Source organism: Aspergillus candidus, assembly GCF_002847045.1.
Source record: "Aspergillus candidus strain CBS 102.13 unplaced genomic scaffold BDW47scaffold_3, whole genome shotgun sequence".
Classification (NCBI taxonomy): domain Eukaryota; kingdom Fungi; phylum Ascomycota; class Eurotiomycetes; order Eurotiales; family Aspergillaceae; genus Aspergillus; species Aspergillus candidus.
The window spans coordinates 186,673-208,495 of NW_020194008.1; the positions used below are offsets into that span (position 1 = coordinate 186,673).

The window sequence follows — 21,823 nt, forward strand, 5'->3', positions numbered from 1 at the left end:
TTGGGCAATTCCGGTCACCTGATATCATCACCATCTTGCTTGATTCTTACACCGGCATCGCTCTCGTTCGGTGGGTTGGAACTGTTTCTCAAAGCGTCATGCTGTCCGTGGGCTAACTGCCGATCAGTGGTACGAGCGATATCCACCATGTTTCTCCTGCGCAGCTCGGGGATCCTGTGCGCATCCACCCGGACGCGTCCATTGATTGCGCTTCCCTCCCTGGCGCGACGATGGTATTCGACGTCGAAACCGCATGAGCCGCTACGGATCTTGTTCTGTGGGTCTGATGAGTTCAGCATCGCGTCGTTGGAGGCGCTCCATCGGGAGCATGTCCGAGAGCCCAGGCGCATCTCCTCTATCGATGTGGTCTGCAGGCCGGGCAAGCGGGTCGGCCGAGGGTTGAAGAAGATCCGTGAGGTCCCTATCAAAGCGGTGGCCTCGAAATTGTCTCTACCGATTCATGAGATTGATACGTTTCGTGGCTGGACGGTAAGCACCGCGTCGGCTGTATCCAATGCCTGCTGATGTGTGTAGCCGCCCACCCCGGTGAACCTCATCGTCGCCGTGTCCTTTGGCTTATTCGTGCCATCGCGGATCCTGAACAGTTCCACGTATGGGGGGCTCAATATTCACCCTTCACTTCTCCCCGAGTGCGTCCCGCGAGTGTGACCTGCAAAGCGCAACCGCAACGAGGCTAACCGATAGAATCATTAGCTTCCGGGGCCCCGCGCCGCTGCACCATACCCTCCTCGCCGGTCGACGGACCACGGGCGTGACTCTGCAGACCTTAGACGTCAAGCACTTTGACCACGGCGTCATTCTGTCGCAGACCCCTCCTTTGCCGATTCCGAATCCCGATTCGTGCACGGTCCCCGAACTGTTGGATCTGGTGACCCCCACGGGTGCCAACCTGCTGGTGGAGGGGATCCAGAAAGGCCTCTTTGTTCCGCCGCTCGAGGATGTAGGCCCGACGCGCGACGATGCGTCGCTCATCCACGCCGCCAAGATCACGCCGGAAGACCGCCATGTCGACTGGGCGAACTGGACCGCGTTGGAGATCAGCCGGCGAACGCGGGTGCTCGGTCCACTCTGGAGCAACGCACTCGCCGCCGACACGTCGGGGAAGACGCCTACGTTCCGGCCGCGACGGGTCATCTTCACCGAGATCGAGGAGGTCGAACCCCCGAAGGGTTGCGAGATGCTGGTGGTGATTCCCGGCGTGCCTTTTGTCGATAATACCCAGCCGAAGCCGACGGATCGAGGGCTCTATGTCTTTACGCGCGACGGGAAACTCATCCGCATCCGACAGATGAAAGTGGAAGGGGAACAGAACGCGGATGCGGTGCGGGCCGCACTCAAGGCGAAAATGGTGGGCCCGCGGACCCTCCGTTCCGGCTACACCCCGTTCTACAATCCGCTGCAATGATACCCCGGGTAGCTTCGAACTCTTTCATTTCTTGTACTCTACCACAATACCAGTTACAAAATGTCTTGATCAGTGGGCGAGTGGGGGCGTGGTCTGCAATCAATATGGCGTCATTTCGCACCGAACTCAGTTGCTCAGAACCTGATGCAAAACCCAGAATCTACCTCGGATTAGCTTGGCAATGGGACTCGGTCAGGGCACTTACCGACTTGCAACGCCTGTCCCGTCATGGACTGGTTCTGCGCCAGCATGACATATGCGTTGGCCGTGTCCTCCAATTCCGGCTGGCGGGATGGGTTAGCGCATTGCGGCCGCTGCATGAGATGAGTGTACATACCACCGACTGGAGGGCGGCCCTGTCTTTATAGGCCTGCGTGATCTCCGGGGGAAACCGTTGGCCCTGGGACCCATTAGCAACGCTGTCCTGTGCGCGGTAATTGAATCTCGACTTACCCATTCGGTGAGCAAAAGACCAGGGAGGACTGCGTTGATCCGGACCTTACTGCCCTGCGTCTGCGCCAGACACTTCATCAGATGTAGACCTTCAGTATGGTTAGCATCATTTATCCAGCTGATTGATGATCGATCATGGAGGGCTCCTACCGGCAGCCTTGGTCACCGCGTACGGCATACTACTCCCGGTCGACGAAACTGCCTATCTCATCATGAGCGTGGGCCCAGACATACTCTCACAGAGTAAACACATGTCACCTACCGCAATGGACGACGTCATGAGGAAAACACCGCCGTCGGGGTTCGCGTTGAATGTCGGCAAGGCGGCCTTGAAGAGGTACATATTTCCCTTGACATTCGTCGACCAGCACTGCAAGCGCCACCGTTAGCAGTCATCCCTAAGAGACCTTCGGATAAGAGCCGTATATACCCTATCCCAATCCTCATCGTCCGTCGCGTCCAGGTCTCCGAATTTGGTGATTTTCGTCCAACCCTTGCCTCAGGTGTCAGCCGTCAATCGCAATAGCCCGACTTGCTTTGGTGGAAGGCATCCACTCACGGCATTCGAGACAATGATATCGATTCCTCCCAACTGTTCAATCGTAGTTTTGACCGCATTGGCGCAGTCTGCTTGACGGCTCGCGTCCTACAACGAACCATGCGCGTCAGCTGGCCGTGCACTTTCACACAGAAACCAAAATCGAAAGTTCGAGGGGAAACAGTACCCCCTGAATAGCAATCGCCTTCACCCCATACTGCTCGCGAACGTCCGCCACAAGCTCCTCGGCGGCATCCTTGCTCGAGACATAATTGATCGCGACATTGCAGCCTTCGGCGGCGTACTTGCGCGCCACGACGGCTCCCAGTCCTCTGCGATAGACTTGATTAGTCGTGATGCGGGGCAGCGTATTCACGGAGGAGAAAGGAGGGGGAAAACCTACCGGGATCCGCCGGTGATCAGGGCGTTACGGTTCTTGAGGGAGTAAGACATGGTGTGATTGATTTAGTCAATAAATAAATTAACAATCAAATGAATACGAGAATCCGAGAAGAAGAGGGGGGGGGGGAGGTAAGAGAGAGGAAGAAGAAGGAGAGAGGATACCGAGGCAATGAGTTGTTGGAGAGGCGGGGTAGATTCTACTAATACGGATTATCAGGATTAGTATGTTGTGGACTGGCGCGATATTCCACGATGTACTCCGACTTTTATATTACAACAAGTCGTGGTACTAAAGTTTGTCATTTTTTTGGAATTTGAATAAGACCAAATAATCGATCTCCTGGGAAAGTTCGCTCAGTATCGGCTTCAATCCACGATGCATCACAGAGCAGATCGCCTTCGAGGACAGCCCATACAGCCCATCCCCAAGTAGGGCAGAGTAATAAACTACACTCATCATCTGGAAGGTGTTGGATAGCATGGTTTCATTATTTTCCATTCTATCTAATACGTGGCCAGAGAGTATTGCTGGGAAATGTCCGACTCCGTAGTATATGGTCCTCACTGGGACTGCCTGATTCGATAGAGTCGTATACTCCTCTGGCTCCCATTCCAGAGCCCTGCTTTTCATCTGCTCGAGCTTGTGGCTCACCATCTGCTCCATCGACTGTCGCTCTTCTTAACTCAACAACTCCATCCTCTTCTCCCATCGGTCGTCCTCGGGGACTGCGCACGGCCCGAAGAATCGACCGTCGAGTTTCTTCCAGAAGATCGCATCAAAGGCGAAATTCTTTCTCACCGCGTAGGTGATCCCGAAGTCGCCATCAATCCAGCTCTGCTCCATGCGCCCAGACAGTCTCTGTTCCGGCCGGAGCCTGCCTCGCTGGATGGCAGTTTCCTCGCGGTCGGTCAGCACTTTCAGGAACGTCGGCAGACGGCTTGCGAACGTTTTCTCCCAGGCCTCGATCCCATCGGGCCAGTATTCGGGCTGTTCGAGACGCAACCACCATGGAGGGGCATGTGAGAACTCAACGGATGCGGCGTGGCTGAGCTCCCAGTAAATCAACCCGACAGCCTGAGGTGTTTGTTGACTAAGACATACGAAGTTGTCCGTATAGCAGTTCCAGCTTATCCACATTGCTCAATAAATGGAAGATCGGACGGTCCTCAGGGCTCGGTGTTGGCGTGTGTAATGTGGTGCCCAGGTCCGTGTCGTGGTCGATGTATTCCATCAGGATAAACGAGCCGAGACGAAACGGACTCTCGTTCTTGGACCTTCAATGCGAAATGAACAGCACGAAAATCGAGGTGGGCTCTTGGATATACCAAGTCACTGCCACTTCGTTCGTCACCTTTTCCACCGGGAACATGGTGGCACCGGGTTTGGGGAAGCGGATCAACGCTGATACTCATCCTCGGGTTTCTTACATGAGACGTCCACACAGGGTTGTCCGTGTCATCTTGCCTTTGTTAAACAAGAGCTTGCCTTCACAGAGAACTCGCCAATGGAATTCGGGTCATTGACTTTGTCGAAAGGTATATTGATTGGACCCCTTTCTAGGGGGTATTTGTTATGGCAGTAGTATCCTCAACGAGATGAAGGCGTCAAGGTCGAGTTACTTCTATCGTACTGGCGGTCCACTGAAGTGTGATGATATCGCAGGGATCGATGGGCTGGCTATTGGAGTCGTAGACCCCGCCAGTCCGGTCTAAGCCCAGGCACCAACGATACTCATACAGAACGCTCCTAGAAAAACCAAAATACAGGCAAACACTCGCTTCTTTCCGCGCAGAACGCGCCAGCTTTCATCGCTGAGAAAATCCTCCGACATGAGCTCGACCAGCGAAGCAAAGATCAGAAGGCCCGCCGAGATGGCGTTCATGACGCCCACCACCAGCAGGCCCACCTCCGAATCCGGACTGTACAGGGTGTGGGTGGCGAGACCGATCGCCTGGCCGATGGGGGTCCTGGATAGAAGGTCAGTATACTGCAGGAACAGAAAGAGTGGAATAAAGGAAGAAAAGATAGATACGTACGTGCACCCGTACGCGAGACTCATCAGCCATGGCTGGAGCGCATCCTCGGGCCAGTCGAGAGCGGAAATCCGGGCTCCCAGCGCGAGCCCTTCGAAAGTTTCTACAACCACTGCGTCAGTTCACGGCCGGTTAGTTGTTTGGGGGCGGAGGAGCCTTACGGTGAAAAACAATGGCAATCAGGAGGATGACGAATTCACTCCCGATCGACACGCTGAGAGACATGCCGATGAAGACACTATGGAACAGGATGCCCATTTCCAACAGAAACACCTGCATCATCTCCTTGCGGTATTTGTGGTCCCGGGACGGCTCGTCGGTGATGCGCTCCACGTCGGGGAAACGCTCCGGCTGGAAGTCGAGGTGGTTGACGGGCCCCTCAGGCGCGGACGCGATGCGACAGATACGGTCGGGGTCGTCGCCCATGCGATTGATGGAGCGGCTGATGCTGGACGAACGGCCGATCAAGGGCCCCAGGTCGCGCAGATGAGGCTGAGGCAGCGGTTCCACAAGGGAGGGAACGACGGAGTGGTCGGTGCAATGCGAGTGATCCGAGATGTTGATTCGCGGGATCGAGGCCTTTTCGTTGTCCTTGTCCGTCGGCGGTGGCGGGAAGTCGCCAAATCGCGCGCCCCCGCGGCAGACGTGGCGGGCCGGGCTGAAGACCATCTCGATCACGGTCACGAGGAAGATGCCGGCCAGCGCGATGGCCCCGGGCATGGCCGGGTAGTCCTGCGTCCAGAAGCTGGACAGACATGGGTTGTTGAGGGACTCGAAGGCGGTGGGAAGCAGGTGAACAAAGGCCGTCGCGATCAGCACGCCCGTGCCGAAGTGGCTAACGAAGAAGAGGAACGGGCCCGGGATACGCAGACGAGGGAAGCGAACAGCGAGGATGGGGAACGCGCACGCCAAGCCCGACACCGCCAGAATAATGAAGAGGGCAGCCACATGTAGGGGTAGATCGTATGCAGCGCCGTCGACACCTCCCTGGGCGCAGGTGTCACGCGCCGCTAGAAGACGGCCTGGCTGTAATTGCGTGGCGATCTTGGTCGGCTGAACGTCTTCGACTAGAACGGGGGATCGATTCATTCCCAGATACTGTGCCAGACTCTGATGGGAGATCAGAGCCGAGGTGCACAGCACCGAGAGAAGCCATGTCGCCCAACTCCAGAGTTTCTGGAGCCATGACGGACAAGCGGGGCGGGCATTGGTGCCCTGGAGACCAGCATGCGAGCCGGCCGGTGGGTAAGGGGGTCCTAGAAAGCCAAACATCGTCAGCCCGGCCAATTCTCCTTATCGATCGCACACGAGGGCTCTCAATTTCCAAATATATGTACATACCTGACGGTGTCAAGGACGCCCCCGGGGTGGGTGGGCGCCGCTTTTCCGGGTCGAACGGCTGCGTGGGCGTCATGCCGGTGACCTCTAACGACGACCACGGCAACCCGACCAGTCCATCGTTGGTCTTCAGCACGCGCGCATTGGAGATGCCATTGAGGTCTTGGCGCGTGGTCAGGTCGGGGGCCAGCGATGGCGGGTTCTGGTTCCACTCGCAATGCAGCAGCGTATCATCGGTTCGGGAGGGGCAGTTCATGATGGGTGATGGATTTCGATTCGGAAATGGGTAGAAGGAATGCGGAGGACAGGATTGGAGCGCTGGAAGGCGTTGGTAATAGTCGTCGTGACGTGATCACCAACTCTTATTAATAGTGATCGTTACTTCAGTCGTCGTTGAACAAACGGTATGGGAATTGCACCAGGCACCAGTCCTGGAAATTCCAAGTCTGCAAGAAGACTAACCGGCCGTCTGGGGCAAGCTTGGCATTCGTTTCCAGACCCGACTTCGACTTTTTTTGCGCGAATTGTCCCGACTGGCGAATCTCCTCCGGGCCGAGGTCTTGGCAGTCAGCCCGATCTGCATTCGGCCGTTTCCTATTGCTGCCCGGGACCGTGAGAGCCTTGAGACCGGCTCCACTGGATCCATGATGGACACCGGTGTGCTCCGTAGGTTCTCCGGACTAGATATTTTTAGGTTGGACAAGATTTTCAGGATAGTGATCTGGATCTAGAAGCGGAGCCAATCAACCACCGATGGATGAGGGCATCCACTTCACCCGACGTGTCTCATCAGCGCATGCTTTCGATTCATCACAAAGAGTATCCTGTTATGCTGTAGTCCGTACACCGCACAGTGGTTGTAGTACCAATTGGCTCGACCCACGACCATCTGTTGCAGGCCGTACCACCATCCCCCTGGGTCTGCATCAGGTTGTCGTTCAATCCTCCAGGTCAGATCAGATCTGTCAGTCATCTTCTTCCCCCCAATCAGGCCTCTGAGTCCCGACTCGCTACGTCCAGCTCAGCACGGGCTAGACGAGCACGACAGATACCTGCTGCACATAGATTGGGTTGTCCGGCAGTCTGTATGCATTGCGGTCGGTCGTCGCTCGGTATGGTTCGCGTCAGGTGTCTTTGCAGCGGGTACGAAACAACCTTGAACAGATCACCAGCTGCAGCACAGGTGGACTGGCGCAGTCCAGAGTCTTGTGTATACGAGAGCATATTGCGCAGTGATGGTTGGGGAGATATCACAACATCGATGAGGTCGAAGTACAGAAGACAGACTAGTCCGAAATGGGCGGTGTTGACAAACACGACAAACATCGGGGTTTTCGACCACTGTCAACTCGATCATTCAATTCATCCTCATCTTCCCCAACCTCCCCCAGAAACGAAACGTCCCCCAAGATGAGACGCCCTCTCCACATCTGTACGCCATGTCTTCATTACTCTAGCCCTCGGATGGTCTTCTCCGTCCGGACGATTACAACCACTGCGATTCGACCGTACATGGTAGGGCCTCCCGCGAAGCACCCCAACAGAATCCCTCTCCAGGACATCACCCCGACGCATATCTCCTCTTATTGGGACACCCAAGCGCCCAATCGCGCCCAGCTCAACTATGCGGACAAGATCTTTGCCGTGACGCGCCACTCGCCCATCAAGAAATGGTCCGCGTCGAAATTCCGCACCGCGCCCGATTCCTTCGAGCCAGAGGTCGCATTCCTGGGACGGTCGAACGTCGGCAAGAGCTCGCTCCTCAATCGCGTCATGGGTCAGGAGATGTGCTGGACGTCGTCGAAGCCGGGGCGTACGCGAGAGATGAATGCCTATGGGATCGGAGGCACCAAGGGGGAGGAATCCAAGGTAGTGGTGCTGGACATGCCGGGTTACGGTCGGGGAGGTCGCGCGGAGTGGGGGGTGGAGATTATAAAGTACCTCCGTGGGCGGAAGCAGTAAGTAATCACCATTCTCCTCAATTTCCCCATGGCTCCTAGCTGAGGGGGAAGGATCCATATTGGCAAAACTAACCGTGGCAATCGGATGGTTTAGGCTCCGTCGCGTGTTCGTCCTCGTTGACAGCACACATGGGTTGAAGCCCACCGACATCGATCTGCTCCACATGTTTCGAGAACACGCCATTCCACATCAGGTGGTACTTTCCAAGGTCGACCGGTTTCTGTCCCGGAAACCAAGCCACCTGCGACATGGTTTGCCCACTGCCGGTCTCTCTCTGCTGCAGGAGATGCTGCAGTACCTGAAGTCGATTGTTCAGCCCACTGGATATGGAGAAGGGCCAGGTGCCCTTGGGGAGATCCTGACCTGCTGTGCGGACAAACACCTGGACCTGGGGATCAGCGAGCTTCGCTGGGCGATCCTCGCGGCGGCTGGGTACGAGGGAAGCATCGAGGTGAAGACGGGCGCGAAATCGGCCATGAAACCGGCCATAAAACCAGCCGCGAAACTAGCCGCGAAACTGGCCAAGAAACCGGCCAAGAAACCAGGCGTGAAAAAAGGCGCGAAACCGAGTGCGAAACCGAAGGCGAAACCAGGCACGAAACCGAAGGCGAAACCAGGCACGAAACTAGGTGCGAAGCCAGGTGCGAAACCAGGTGCGAAACCAGGTGCGAAATCATTCAGGAGACCAGGCGCGAAACCGGCCGCCTCGGCTCCTGGTCCATCTTGATCGGTGAGGCTGAGCAGGATGTGGCTTCATGTTGATATTTTCTTTATATACCCCGATGCATATACCCTGATACCTATGTAAATTCAAAGTTTGTTCCATTTTCAACTACCATCCTCGGTGTCAGTGCCGGAGAAAAGATGAATGTTTCGACCAAAGGCTATTAAAACGGGTTGAATGATCTTTGCTGTGCAAATCCATGTCGATATTATACAGGAATAAGATAAAAAGATAGTACAAGAGAAAACGCCACATATGCCGTTCATCCAATCAAGAGACACTCCTTCAATCCAGATATTCCATCACCAGCTTGGGGATTCGCTCAACGCCCTGGCCTTTCATAGCGCACACCGGAACCGCGTGCAGCTTCTTCCTCCACCCGTTCACGTGGCCCCCCGGATGCTCTGCCTCGCCCCGTTCCACCGCCGCCAGGAAGTCCCGCAGAGCGCGGAATCGTTCCTGCGTCTCGGGCAAATCGGCCTTGGTGGCCACCACGAACCAGGGCTTGGTGTGCATAGGCGGCAGGCTGAGGGACGGGAGCTCTTTCGGCGCGGCTTCCCCGTCGTCTTGCGGTGACGACCATGACGACGGCAGGTCCGAGCTGTCGGACATCCACTCCAGGGCGGCCTCTTCCTCGCGCATCTTGCCGTACTCGCCCACTTCATGCCAAAGGTTCTTCAGCCCCTGCACGGGGTCCTCGGCGCTAAGGTCCACCACAAAGGCTAGGATGCCCGCGCGCTCGACGTGCCGCAGGAACCCGAGGCCCAGCCCCCGGTCGAGGTGCGCCCCCTGGATCAAACCGGGAATGTCGGCGATGGTGAAGTGGGTGCGGGGGTTCTTGTCGGCGGTCTCCACCAGCGGGCGACCCTTGTGATTGTCGACGACCACGGTGCCGATGTTGGGCGACAGCGTGGTGAACTCCCAGTTCCCGATGCGGGTGCGGCTGTTGGTCAGGGAGCGGAGGAGGGTGCTTTTCCCGACATTGGGCTTCCCCACCAGCCCGACATCTGCCAGGAGCTTCAACTCAAACTCCAGCTCCAGGCGCATGCCACCCTCGCCTCGGGAGGCAAAATTGGGGCGGGTGTTGGCGCGCGACGACCAGTGGGGGTTGCCCATCCCACCCGCCCCGCCGGCTGCGAGTAGGATCGGCTTCTCCATGTGATACGAGAGGTCGAGGTGAATCGGTGATGGCGGCTCCAGCGAGGCAATGTCCTGCCGTCGAGGCGTGTTCCGGGGGAAGACCGTAGTCAGGAAATCCGAGGGCTTGGCGCCGGGATACAGCACCCAGCGGTCGTGGCGGATGGACGTTACCCCCATTTCATCCAGCTCATCCGGCGGCTGGGCCTCGATTTCCTCTAACCGAACCAGTTCCTCCGTCACGGGGTCGTACCGGTCGACCTCGCGGATCACCGTCCCCACGGGCACCTGGATCAGAACATCCTCGCCCCGTCGGCCTCCTTTGCTCTTCCCCTGGCCGTTTTTGCCGCGACCGGCGCGGATCACTCCCCGACGGGCCAACTTATGCAGACTCGTCATTCCCTCCACGGCCTGGACGTAGAGACACCCACCGCTGCCCCCGTCACCGCCATTGGGAGGCCCTTCTTCAACGTACTTCTCGCGCAGGAACGACACACAACCACTCCCACCGGACCCCGCATGCATCACCGAGCGGCATTTATCTTGGAATATGAAGCGCGAGTAATCGTCCGGTAAGGGGTTGAGATGGGACCCATCAGGCAACTGGTCGTCGACCCGGGATGGCGTCGGACGCTCCGATTCTTGCGGCGGACTCGACTGGCCTGGGGCCGTGGTGCTGTACAGTCGCGCCCAAACGGTTCTGCCACCGACCCTGGACGAGAGTCTCGGTGCACAGGCACCGCGCGATACGGTTAATCGGAAAGCTGATGATCGCAATGCCATTTGTTGGGCATTGTTTCAGTCTGGATATCTGGATGGGAGATGGATCGACAAGATGGAAAAGCAGGCGAGAACAAACCAGGCAAACATGAACCGTGGATCAGGAACAGTAATAATCCGACTGCCGGTAAGGACGGTGTTTTATTTGCCACTGCTCACGGGTATCGTGTGTATTGGCGTGTATTGTGACTCATACGGACCATCGCCATCGGATGACTCATTCTTGGCATAACGTACATCCTTGTGACCTGCATCAGGCACTATCTTATCGTTATCGTCTTATCTCGGGTATTCTTATGTACATAACTCGGTCTCTTTTCTTCCCTCGACTTCTTCTCATCTCCCTTCATTCTCCCACTGTTCATCCCCATCCTCACCATCACTTGGTATCTTCAACTTGCATCAAACTTCCATCAACATCATATATACTGTCAGGCGACTCAGTACATCATGCCAGATCTTCGTCGGCAAGTGTTTGAGAGCGGCAAGACCATCTCGCGCAAGGCGGCGTCCCGCGAAGGATCCCGACGGCCGTCGCGCAACCCCTCCGCTCAGGCTTCCCAACAGTCATCACGTAACACTAGCAGACAGCCGTCAGACGATGAAGACGGTGGCTATCTCAGCGATGATACGGCTTTGAGGTGAGTGACTTTGTTGTTTTCTCCTTTGGCTTGCATGCGACATGAACGAAAGGGCTGGATCATTCTACGGGATGATGTCATTTTCATCATGAACTTTTTTTTTTTTTTTCTAGGCGGTGATCAATGATGTCACCGTCGACGATCCATCTATCCGGGAACGAACAATTGACTAATGATATGCCCCGTTTAGTATTGGCTCTCTCGATGACTTGGCCGACCTCCCCGAACCTGATAATACGAATTGGACCGAAGAGTTGGCAGATGTCATCCAAGATATCCTCGAGCGGAAACGGAGTAGTATCTTGAGTCGCGAGGAGTCATACGCCGCCTTTTGCCGTCTGGCAAAATGTCATTTCATTGACGACCATCTTCGGAACCGCGTGAACGATCTCCTCGCTGCCTTCTGCAAGAGCGTTAAGTTCGAGACGAGTGTTCGGGAGACGATATTAGGCCTCCGTGCGCTCGAGCTACTCACTGTAACAACGCAAGACGATAAGATCTATGAGAATGTCGAACCGCTGCTGACCCGGACGATTCGTGACTCGACGTCCGTGGCCGCCAAGACCGCCGCGATCCACTGTCTCGGCACGTGTGCGATCTTCGGAGGGGCGGGCGAGGACGGTTTCCTCGACCAGATGACGTTCTTCTTGGATATTGTCGCCTCGGACGGACAGTCCATCGGCGCCGATGATGACCCAGGCGCCGTCACCGCCGCCTTGCAGGAGTGGGGCTCGCTGGCGGTCGAGATCGATGACCTTGAAGGCGAGAGCGAGGACGCCGTCCAGATCTTCATGGACCAGCTAGACAGCGGCGAGTCGAGTGTGCAGATTGCAGCCGGCGAAGACATCGCGCTCCTGTACGAAAAGAGCTACTCGCCGGAGGAGGAAGACGACGAGGACGAGGAATCCGAGCCGGAAGACGAAGACGAGTCCTTCATGGCGGCCCCCAGCGCACGAGCGGGGCCTAAGCTAATCAAGCGCTACAACGCCTACCACAACACCCACGAGCTCGCCAGCCAGCTGCAGACCCTGGCCACCGTACACAGTAAGCACATCAGCAAGAAGGACAAGAAGAGCCTACACAGCAACTTCGCCTCCATCCTGAACACCATTGAGAACCCCCGGCACGGGCCGACCTACAACACCGCCATCAACCAGGACACCAACCGCCACTACGGCAGCAAGATGACCGTCAAGATCGGCCGGCAGGGCGTGATGAACATCGATCGCTGGTGGAAGTGGATCCGCCTGCACTCCCTGCGCCGGGTGCTGCAGGGCGGTTTTACCGTCCATTACTACGAAGGGAACCGGGCGGTGCTGGACAGCCTGCCGGTGATTGTGCGGCAGGACACCCCGAGCGATCGGGGGTCTGCCAAGCGAACAGCCCGGGCGCGGAACAACCGACGCTGGGCCGTCCACGACGCGGATTCGGATTGAACGGGGTGTTTTTTCAGTCCTTCTTTTCTTCCAAAAAAAATTAATATATATATATATATATATATATTTCTTTCATGTTTCGTTTTTCGTTTCTGTTTTATTTATTTGATTCTTGTTCAAGACCATCTCCTTTGGTTCATCATCGAGTATACCACCCTTATACAACAAGAGATGTTGGAGCCCGCGCGGGCAAGGAGGCCGGAGAGAGAAGTTTCTATACACCGTTTTGGTTCCGCAGTTTTGATTCCCCGGCATGGCTCTTGTGTTTTATTCAAAAGTACCTGTTTGTTTTGCTAGATATCTATTTGCTTAGATGCGTTTTGGGATAGTTGTGAATGAAAACATTTCCATCTTTCCATCCATTTCACCAGTACATATATATATCCAAGGGGTAATATATACTCCCGCATAAGCATGCTCCCTCGTGTTAAGTAAAGTTTTGTCAAGAACCAGTCTAGTAGAGTAGCCATAGAAACTAGTTTACCCCATATCAAGAGACATCCCCAACTGATATTGCCCTCCGTAGAGATATCTTCACAGGAGAGGTGGATTCCATAGCCCTAACGATGATCGGCGCAGATGAGTAGAACAGGTCCCGTGACTTCCATCCAATGGGGTCATGGTTTAGTGGTATAATATTCCCTTAGCATGGGAGAGGTCCGGGGTTCGATTCCCCGTGACTCCATGGTTTTTTGTTTGGTTTCTGTTTGTGATGCTGCTGTCTTGGTGGAATTTTTGGGGTCGGGTTATTTTGGTGGTTGTGGGTGGGGTTCGCCTGTCAACAAAACCTGGCCATATAGACGGTAAAATGCGCTACGTGATATAGGGGAGAAGAAGCTATGCAAGCCAGTCACATTATGACAGGCCTTGATAAACATTGAATACTAGCTGAATGATCACAGGAATTAACTAATACATATACGGACATCTCGCGCCAAAAGTCTATCTATCACCCGGTGTAGGACGCTATAACCCAAACGCCGATAATTTTAAATTTGCCGAAGCATTAACCGCCCAACTCTTGCCTAGGGGAAACGAACGCCCGGGTGTTCTCAAGAACGGAGGAACGTGCGGTACGTGGGTGAGTCCGTGTGCTCGCTAAACGGATAGCCAAGGTCGTTGAGGAAAGACTCGAGATCCGTCTTCTCGACGCTCGGACACTGGATGCCCGCCAGCACCTTGCCGACATCGCCGCCGTAGTTGCGGTAGTGGAACAGCGAGATGTTCTGGTGGGGTCGGAGGGTGGTCAGGAACTTGGCCAGCGCCCCGGGACGCTCGGGGAACTCGAACATGAACAGTCGTTCATCGGGCACGTCGGCGCGGCCGCCGACCAGGAAGCGCAAGTGTCTCTTGGCCAGCTCGTCGTCGCTCAGGTCCTTCGCTTCCATCCCGCACCGGGCCAGCTCTTTGATGATCTTGGCTAGGTCGTCCCGACCGGTCAAGGCCGACAGCGAGATACCCATCAGGACGTCGGCCGATTCGGCACCGGCGTAACGGTAGCTGAAGGCCGTGACCGCATGCGGGAGGACCACTTCGACCAGTTTGGCGAACGCACCTGGCCTCTCGGGGATGCTGACGCTCAGCAGGGCCTCCTTGCGCTCACCCAGCGCTGCCCGCTCGGCCACGAACCGCAGTCGGTCAAAGTCGATGTTGGCCCCGGAGGCGATGGCCACCAGCTCCCGGTTGGTGTCCGGGCTGGGGTTCAGGGACACGTATTTCTTCAGACCCGCCAGGGCGAGAGCACCGGCCGGCTCGATGACCGAGCGCGTGTCCTCGAACGCATCCTTGATCGCAGCGCAGGTCTCATCGGTCGACACCTGGACGATCTCGTCGATGACCTCGCGGCACAGCCGATACGGCTCTTCTCCCACCGATTTGACCGCGGCGCCATCGGCGAAGAGTCCCACATCCTTCAAGAACACGCGCTCCCCAGCGGTCAGCGACTGCGCCATGGCGTTGGCATCGTGCGCTTCCACACCGATGACCTTCACATGAGGGGCAATCCGCTTCACGTAGACACCCAAGCCGGCAATCAGGCCGCCACCGCCCACGGCGCAGAAGATCGCCTCCAGCTTCTGGAGATTTGCCTGTCGCAGAACCTCCATGCCGATCGTGCCCTGTCCCGCGATCACATAGGGGTCATCGAAGGGGGGGATGCTTGTTAAACCGTGCTGTTTCTCCCGACGGTGCGCTTCCTCTTTCGCGGCGTCAAAATCGTCGCCGTGGAGTACGACGCTGCCCCCCAGACGAGCGACGTTCAGGTGCTTGATGGCGGGGGTGCCCGACGGCATGACGATGGTGGCGGGGATCTTCAACTTGCGCGCAGAGTATGCAACTCCCTGCGCATGATTTCCTGGACCATCTATCAGCATCTGTCCCCAATCATTCTCTCATCCCCACCATCCTTACCTGCAGAACATGCGATGACGCCCTTCCAGCACTGTTCGTTGGTCAGGTGCGCCATCTTATTGTAGGCCCCGCGCAGCTTGAAACTGAACACGGGGAGCAGGTCCTCCCGCTTCAGAAGCACCCGACATTCTAAGCGATTGCTGAGATTGACCGCGTGGGTCAGGGGAGACTCGTTGATCACTTCGTAGACCCGGGACGTCAGGATCAGACGGAGGTACTATAAAAGGCGCGGGATGCGCAATCAGCGACCTCCTCCCTAGAACTGCTGTACATGAACTCCGCTTACATCCGGATACCCATTGGGAAGAATAAAACTGTCGGGAATCCCCCAGTTGTTGGGGAGTCCGAGGATCCGGTTCTCGGTCTCGGGCTGAGGCGTCGGAGCGGCGGTGTACTCCGTCAGGGCGAGATTGCTCAACCCCGCCGCAGGGGGAGTTGTATACCCATTGACGATGGGGCTGTCGGTGGACATGGCACGTCCTGTTTGGATGAGGGTAGAGGGATAGAGAAAAAAATCAAAGTATTGAAGAGGAAAAGAAAAGATTGAAGTGACGATGACTCTTGCTTATCGACAGTGGGGTCGCAGCGTTAATAACAATAAATCGTTCTCTTCAGACTAACTCGAAAAATGCGATGGCGCGGCTGACTCAGCGACGGCGCCGCCGACTTCGGGGCACGTGATGACCCTCCGGGACATCAGCCGTAATGCACTGGATGAGTAATTGTGCACGGCGCGATGCAATCTCGACGTCTCCGTCGCTCACCGTGTCTCCATCCACTCTCCGTTGACCCTCCATCTGCATCCTCCATTCATAGCGTTGTCGTTGCTTGGATATTTGCGTTGAATTGACCTCCGATAACGACCTTCGAACCGCGTCCGTGTCGACGACTCCTGTCTTTGCGCCATTCATTCCCCCCCCGGTGCAGCGTGATGCTGCGTTTGTCATCGGCTGTGGGCAAAGGCCGAGTCGCTCCTTTGCGCCATGCCTCCCCCAGCCACAACCTGAAAGTGGGGAGAGCCCTCCCTCGGTATACGCAGTTTCAACGAGCGGCATCGACAGTGACCTCGTTGGAGAATTTCCCGGAAGCAGGACAATCCCTCCATGGGTTCACCGTGCAAGAGAAGAAGCATGTGCCTGAGCTGCACTTGACGGCAGTACGGCTGAGGCATGACAAGACGGAGGCGGACTACCTCCATGTGGCCCGAGAAGACAAGAACAATGTGTTCGGAATCGGGTTCAAGACCAACCCGCCAGATGCGACGGGTGTGCCCCATATTTTGGAACACACCACGTTATGCGGGAGCGAGAAGTACCCGATCCGAGACCCTTTCTTCAAGATGCTGCCGCGATCTCTGTCCAACTTTATGAATGCCTTTACCGCTTCCGATCACACGACCTACCCCTTCGCGACGACGAACCAGCAGGATTTCCAGAACCTCCTTTCCGTGTACCTCGACGCTACCCTCCACCCGCTGTTGAAAGAAGAGGATTTTAGACAAGAGGGATGGCGGTTGGGCCCGGAGGACCCCAAGGCCTTCCAGGGCGAAGGGCAAAAACTGGATGATATCGTGTTCAAGGGAGTCGTGTACAATGAGATGAAGGGTCAGATTTCGGATGCGAACTATCTGTACTACATCAAGTACAAGGAGAACATCATTCCCGCGCTGAACAATTCGGGGGGCGACCCGCAGTACATCACCGACTTGACGCATCAGCAGCTGGTGGACTTTTCCAAGCGCAACTATCATCCGAGCAACGCAAAGATCCTGACGTACGGTGACATGCCCTTGAGTAGCCACCTCAAGCAGATCGGCAGTGTTCTGGATGGGTTCAGCAAGGGACAGACCGAGGGGTCCGTCAAGGCACCCATTGATCTTAGCAACGGGCCAAAGAACATCACCGTCCCGGGTCCGATCGACCCCTTTACCGGCGAGGACAAGCAGCACAAAACCTCCACTTCGTGGTACATGGGCGATGTCACCAACATCGTCGAGACTTTCTCCGCCGGAATCGTCTCTTCCCTGCTGCTTGATGGCTATGGATCCCCCATGTATCGGGCGTTGATCGAAAGTGGCCTGGGGTCGTCATTCAGCCCCAACACGGGTCTGGATTCGTCTGGCAAGACCCCGGTCTTCTCCGTCGGTGTCACCGGGGTCAGCGAAGCAGAGGCCTCCAAAGTCAAGGAGGCGGTTCAGACCGTCTATCAGGACACGGTGGCCAACGGTTTCAGCGATGAGAAGGTGCAGGGACTTCTGCACCAGCTGGAGCTGGCGCTGAGGCACAAGACCGCCAACTTCGGTCTCGGTGTGATGGACAAGACGCTTAGCTCCTGGTTCAATGGGTCGAACCCCATGGAAGAGCTCGCCTGGAACGAGGTGATTGAGGAGTTCAAGCGGAGGTATAGCCAAGGCGGCTACCTTGAGTCTTTGGTGCAGAAGTATCTCATGAACGACAACTGCCTGACGTTCACCATGATTGGCTCACCATCCTTCGGCAAGGACCTTGACGCCGAGGAGATGGCCCGGAGGGAGCAGAAGCTCTCACAGCTCATCGAGCAGCACGGGTCCGTGGAGAAGGCCGTTGCCACGCTTGGTGCAGAGGAACTCCAGCTGCTCAAGATTCAAGAGGACGCTCAACATGCCGACCTGAGTTGTTTGCCCTCTCTTCGCGTCGAAGACATTTCCCGCGAGAAAGAACGCAAACCGCTCAGGGAGTCGAAGGTCGACGAGGTCGACGTCGTTTGGCGCGAGGCCCCTACCAATGGGCTGACCTACTTCCAAGCCTTGAACGCCTTTGACGATCTTCCCGACGATCTCCGCCTGCTGATGCCCCTGTTCAACGACTGCATTATGCGACTGGGTACTGCAAACCGAACTATGGAGCAGTGGGAAGACCTCATCAAGCTGAAGACTGGCGGTATCTCCACGTCGTCCTTCCATACCTCGTCTCCGCTGGAGGTTGGACGCTTTAGCGAAGGCCTGCAGTTTTCTGGTTTCTCCCTGGACCAGAACATCCCCGAAATGCTCCAGATTCTCACGACGCTCGTGACCGAGACCGATTTCACCAGCCCCTACGCCCCTGGCATGATCCAGGAGCTCCTACGGCTGACCACAAACGGCGCCCTGGACGCCATCGCGGGTACCGGCCATCGGTTTGCCCTCAACGCCGCTGCCGCCGGTCTCTCCCGCAGCCTGTGGGTCCAAGAGCAGCAGTCGGGTCTCGCACAGCTGCAGGCCACGGCCGACCTCCTGCGTGATGCCGAGACGTCGCCGGAACGTCTTGCGGAGCTTGTTGAAAAACTCCGTCTCATCCAGTCGTTCGCGATTTCGCGGTCGTCCAACATGCGTGTCCGCTTGGTGTGCGAGCCGAGCAGCGCGACTCAGAACGAATCGGCTCTGCAGAAGTGGTTGACCGGGCTGCCTCAGGTCCGCTCCCCCACGGCGACGTCAAGCTCGTTTGTCGACTCGACCACCAAGAGGGCGTTCTACGACATGCCGTACAAGGTCTACTACTCCGGGTTGGCCATGCACACCGTCCCGTTCACGCACCCGTCGAACGCGCATCTCAGCGTCCTGTCGCAGCTGCTCACGCACAACTACCTCCACCCGGAGATTCGGGAGAAGGGCGGTGCGTACGGTGCCGGAGCCAGCAACGGGCCCGTCAAGGGCATCTTCGCCTTCACCAGCTACCGGGACCCCAACCCGCTCAACTCGCTCAAGGTGTTCCAGAACAGCGGTGTGTTCGCGCGCGACCGTGTCTGGACCGATCGCGAACTCAGCGAGGCCAAGCTGGGTATCTTCCAGGGTCTGGACGCTCCGATGAGTGTGGATGAGGAGGGGGCGCGGTACTTCATGAGCGGTGTGACCCACGAGATGGACCAGCGCTGGAGGGAACAGGTGCTCGACGTGACGGCCAAGGATGTGAACGCGGCGGCGCAGAACTTCCTGGTCGATGGACCTGCGCGGTCCGTCTGTCTTCTGGGCGAGAAGAAGGATTGGATTGAGTCGGGTGAGTGGGACATGCGCAAGCTGTCCATGAACCCTGGGGAGGGCGAGATGGGTGACGCAGCTGCATCCTCGTAAATGATCGCATCGGTGTTATGTCGGGGGTTGTAACAACATTATATACCTGTATCATACTTTACACTTGTGCTTTAAGACCTGTATATAGACGATCGCATGAATACTATCTCCTCACTCTGTCTTTGATCCAAGACATAGTCCAGTCGCCGAGGGAGGTTCAATCTACAGTATCCATCATTATCGTCTCGGGGTATCGCGGTGTTTGGGATGTTTGCACACTTATCTCCGCCGTAGCTCCGCCATAGCCAACCTCTTCCCTTCTCTACTATTGACACCACGGCAGATGTCGGTCACTCAATCAGAGCAATGACCTCCCAACCGTCGTTCCAGATCATTTCGTCCCTCCGCTACGATCCGGCATTGCCATATGTGGCCCGGGAAGGTACCAAGTCGTCGTTCGACCTGTTCCAGACGCCTTACTATCTCCTCCCATACCATCGCGATCGACTCCTCCACGCAGCTCAATGCTTCCAATGGACCAAGGCCGAGGAGTTCCTACAACAGAACTTGGGCTCCTTTGTGCAGTTTCTCGATCGCTTTATTGCCGATAAAAGCAAACCATGGCGTCTCCGGATCGTGGTCGACCGCAGTGGAGCCTGTACGGTGGACGTCAACCCCACGGCTGCCATTGACCCTCTCAGTCTTCTGATTCCGTTGCCCTCCACCTCTCCGTCCACCGTGTGGCACGTCTATGTAGACCGAGAGCCCACGGACCCATCCCTGTTCACGACCCATAAAACCACGGCGCGAGAGGTCTACTCCGCGGCGCGACTTCGAGCCGGCATCATGTCGCCCCAGGAGACAGCAGAAGTCCTTCTCGTCAACCCCAAGGGCGAGGTGATGGAAGGGAGCATCACGACAGTCTATTTTCGACGACGGCAGCCGTGCGATGGTCCCGCTTGGATCACCCCGCCTCTCGCCTGCGGCGGCAACGCGGGCACCACCCGACGGTACGCATTGGATCAAGCTTTCTGTACCGAACAGACGGTCGTTGCGACCGACTTGATCGATGGCGAGGAGTGCTGGCTCAGTAATGGGGTCCGGGGATTCCTCAAGGGCCAACTTGTGCTACGGGAGGGTCGCACGGAGCACCGTGGATCCCCGGACTCCCGGTAGCATCAACCAATCCATACGCGTAGATCGACACTCATGCTGTGCTTGGGCGACTCTGACGGTTGCGCCTTCGCGACCTGTTTCATCAGAAAGAGTCATTCTGTAATACAGCTGGATTCCTGGACGGCGCCGTGAGTGACGCGTGACACGTGACTCCGGATCCCCGCATTCTGCAACGGGTTTAGCGGCCTAAGGCAAGCTCGGCCGAAGCTGGCAGAAATAAATCCATCTTCTTCTTCCTTGCTCTTTTCCGTCACTTTTCCTTTCCTATTTCTCCCTCAATTCACACCCATTCCCACCCCATTCTGTCTATCTCCAATTATTACTCCCCCCCCTATGCATCCATTCTGAAAGTATGAAGTTCTTCGAGAATGTGTTCACCTACGACTATTCCTTCCCGGCCGTCTCGTTGGCCTACTTCTTGCGCTATCCGAACCCCTACTCTCGCCACGTCTTAACCACCGATGTTATCGATCGCTATGTCGACCCCGGTACCCAACGCCTTCATACTATTCGTCTGCATCTGAAGAAATCCAAGGTGCCGTCGGGAATCTTGAAATTGCTGCCCAAGGGCATCGGTGGCGCGGATAAGTCCGGCCAGAGCTACATCCTCGAGACCACCGTGGTGGACGCCAAGGAGGGCTGGATGCGCACCGAATCGCGCAATATGGAGTGGACCGGCATTCTCAGCGTGGTGGAACGACAGGTTTACCAGCGACTACCCGTTGAGGGCGCCCTCGACCGCCTCGAGGGCCTGGCCCTCGACAGCAAGAAGAGCGAGCAGACGACGGTCCAGACGACCGTCACCTTTCGCTCCCGGCTGGGACAGGGGAAACTACTGCCCAGCCTGAGGAAGACCGACCGGGTGGATCACGCGGCGGACGAAGAGGAAGCCCCGCCGAAGGGATTCTTCTCCTCCCTGTCTACGGCGGGCCTCCAGCGGACCATTGAGCTCATTGGCGTGAGTCGCACCCGGGATGCGATCCTGAAGAGCAAGCAGGGGATGAACGTGGTCCTGGAGCGACTCCGCAATGGTGGGATTGTCGAGGTGCTCGAAGGCATGCGCCAGGATCGGGAGGCTGTGGACGGGCCCTGGAAGCGCGTGTGGCTCCGAGGTAACAACAACGACCTCGGGAGTGGGGACGACGATCGCCATTGAGTCGGGATCCCACAAAATCTGTCAATTTTCAAGCGTGGAGTTATGGAGTACCGATCTGTCTCTTTTCCAATTATTTTCTTTACTTTTGATTTGCTTGTTTTTTACGGACCCTCTCCCACTATTTCTCCCACACGTCACAGGCACGTGGGCATCACACCACCGTCACATATCTCCCCCTGTTTATGGA

General features: G+C 56.6%; 11 protein-coding genes and 1 non-coding gene across 12 annotated transcripts; 7 read left to right on the forward strand and 5 right to left on the reverse strand.

The window, feature by feature from the left end:
• The first annotated feature begins 95 nt into the window (after nucleotides 1–95).
• BDW47DRAFT_98543 (methionyl-tRNA formyltransferase) lies at nucleotides 96–1,498 on the forward strand. The gene is made up of 3 exons (XM_024820657.1): nucleotides 96–489; nucleotides 535–650; nucleotides 715–1,498. Exons 1-3 carry the CDS (start codon nucleotides 148–150, stop codon nucleotides 1,424–1,426), a joined length of 1,170 nt encoding a protein of 389 aa, XP_024675777.1. The 5' UTR covers nucleotides 96–147; the 3' UTR covers nucleotides 1,427–1,498.
• Nucleotides 1,499–2,939, reverse strand: BDW47DRAFT_98545 (SDR family NAD(P)-dependent oxidoreductase). Its single transcript, XM_024820658.1, has 10 exons — nucleotides 2,821–2,939; nucleotides 2,605–2,749; nucleotides 2,439–2,525; nucleotides 2,310–2,372; nucleotides 2,142–2,249; nucleotides 2,030–2,081; nucleotides 1,880–1,968; nucleotides 1,764–1,826; nucleotides 1,632–1,710; nucleotides 1,499–1,586 (listed from the first exon to the last, which is right to left on the reverse strand). The coding sequence occupies exons 1-10, from the start codon at nucleotides 2,868–2,870 to the stop codon at nucleotides 1,561–1,563; spliced, it is 762 nt and encodes a 253-aa protein (XP_024675778.1). The 5' UTR covers nucleotides 2,871–2,939; the 3' UTR covers nucleotides 1,499–1,560.
• Nucleotides 2,940–3,448: 509 nt separating this feature from the next.
• On the reverse strand, nucleotides 3,449–4,099 carry BDW47DRAFT_41512 (uncharacterized protein). Its single transcript, XM_024818965.1, has one exon. It carries the CDS (start codon nucleotides 3,955–3,957, stop codon nucleotides 3,499–3,501), a length of 459 nt encoding a protein of 152 aa, XP_024675779.1. The 5' UTR covers nucleotides 3,958–4,099; the 3' UTR covers nucleotides 3,449–3,498.
• Nucleotides 4,100–4,414: 315 nt separating this feature from the next.
• Nucleotides 4,415–6,695, reverse strand: zrfD (putative plasma membrane zinc ion transporter). Its single transcript, XM_024818966.1, has 4 exons — nucleotides 6,195–6,695; nucleotides 5,015–6,109; nucleotides 4,857–4,956; nucleotides 4,415–4,787 (listed from the first exon to the last, which is right to left on the reverse strand). Exons 1-4 carry the CDS (start codon nucleotides 6,445–6,447, stop codon nucleotides 4,529–4,531), a joined length of 1,707 nt encoding a protein of 568 aa, XP_024675780.1. The 5' UTR covers nucleotides 6,448–6,695; the 3' UTR covers nucleotides 4,415–4,528.
• A 707-nt stretch (nucleotides 6,696–7,402) lies between these two features.
• Nucleotides 7,403–9,028, forward strand: BDW47DRAFT_41521 (translation initiation/elongation factor MRX8). Its single transcript, XM_024818967.1, has 2 exons — nucleotides 7,403–8,149; nucleotides 8,247–9,028. Exons 1-2 carry the CDS (start codon nucleotides 7,488–7,490, stop codon nucleotides 8,878–8,880), a joined length of 1,296 nt encoding a protein of 431 aa, XP_024675781.1. The 5' UTR covers nucleotides 7,403–7,487; the 3' UTR covers nucleotides 8,881–9,028.
• A 24-nt stretch (nucleotides 9,029–9,052) lies between these two features.
• Nucleotides 9,053–10,836, reverse strand: BDW47DRAFT_98549 (GTP-binding protein Obg). The gene has a single exon (XM_024820659.1). It carries the CDS (start codon nucleotides 10,795–10,797, stop codon nucleotides 9,163–9,165), a length of 1,635 nt encoding a protein of 544 aa, XP_024675782.1. The 5' UTR covers nucleotides 10,798–10,836; the 3' UTR covers nucleotides 9,053–9,162.
• Nucleotides 10,837–11,019: 183 nt separating this feature from the next.
• Nucleotides 11,020–12,938, forward strand: BDW47DRAFT_98550 (IFRD domain-containing protein). Its single transcript, XM_024820660.1, has 2 exons — nucleotides 11,020–11,435; nucleotides 11,626–12,938. The coding sequence occupies exons 1-2, from the start codon at nucleotides 11,245–11,247 to the stop codon at nucleotides 12,869–12,871; spliced, it is 1,437 nt and encodes a 478-aa protein (XP_024675783.1). The 5' UTR covers nucleotides 11,020–11,244; the 3' UTR covers nucleotides 12,872–12,938.
• On the forward strand, nucleotides 12,915–13,229 carry BDW47DRAFT_98551 (uncharacterized protein). Its single transcript, XM_024820661.1, has one exon. It carries the CDS (start codon nucleotides 12,946–12,948, stop codon nucleotides 13,198–13,200), a length of 255 nt encoding a protein of 84 aa, XP_024675784.1. The 5' UTR covers nucleotides 12,915–12,945; the 3' UTR covers nucleotides 13,201–13,229.
• A 255-nt stretch (nucleotides 13,230–13,484) lies between these two features.
• On the forward strand, nucleotides 13,485–13,556 carry BDW47DRAFT_t8. Its single transcript has one exon. It is a non-coding gene; the product is annotated as a tRNA-Ala (tRNA).
• Nucleotides 13,557–13,707: 151 nt separating this feature from the next.
• Nucleotides 13,708–15,834, reverse strand: BDW47DRAFT_41543 (threonine dehydratase, biosynthetic). Its single transcript, XM_024818968.1, has 3 exons — nucleotides 15,567–15,834; nucleotides 15,281–15,497; nucleotides 13,708–15,224 (listed from the first exon to the last, which is right to left on the reverse strand). Exons 1-3 carry the CDS (start codon nucleotides 15,750–15,752, stop codon nucleotides 13,924–13,926), a joined length of 1,704 nt encoding a protein of 567 aa, XP_024675785.1. The 5' UTR covers nucleotides 15,753–15,834; the 3' UTR covers nucleotides 13,708–13,923.
• Nucleotides 15,835–16,041: 207 nt separating this feature from the next.
• Nucleotides 16,042–19,488, forward strand: cym1 (pitrilysin family metalloprotease cym1). The gene has a single exon (XM_024818969.1). The coding sequence runs from the start codon at nucleotides 16,212–16,214 to the stop codon at nucleotides 19,362–19,364; it is 3,153 nt and encodes a 1,050-aa protein (XP_024675786.1). The 5' UTR covers nucleotides 16,042–16,211; the 3' UTR covers nucleotides 19,365–19,488.
• Nucleotides 19,489–19,670: 182 nt separating this feature from the next.
• BDW47DRAFT_115053 (aminotransferase class IV-domain-containing protein) lies at nucleotides 19,671–21,636 on the forward strand (the record flags this gene model as incomplete). Its single annotated transcript, XM_024814753.1, has 2 exons — nucleotides 19,671–20,314; nucleotides 20,832–21,636. 2 exons carry the CDS (start codon nucleotides 19,671–19,673, stop codon nucleotides 21,634–21,636), a joined length of 1,449 nt encoding a protein of 482 aa, XP_024675787.1.
• Between the last annotated feature and the right edge of the window lie 187 nt (nucleotides 21,637–21,823).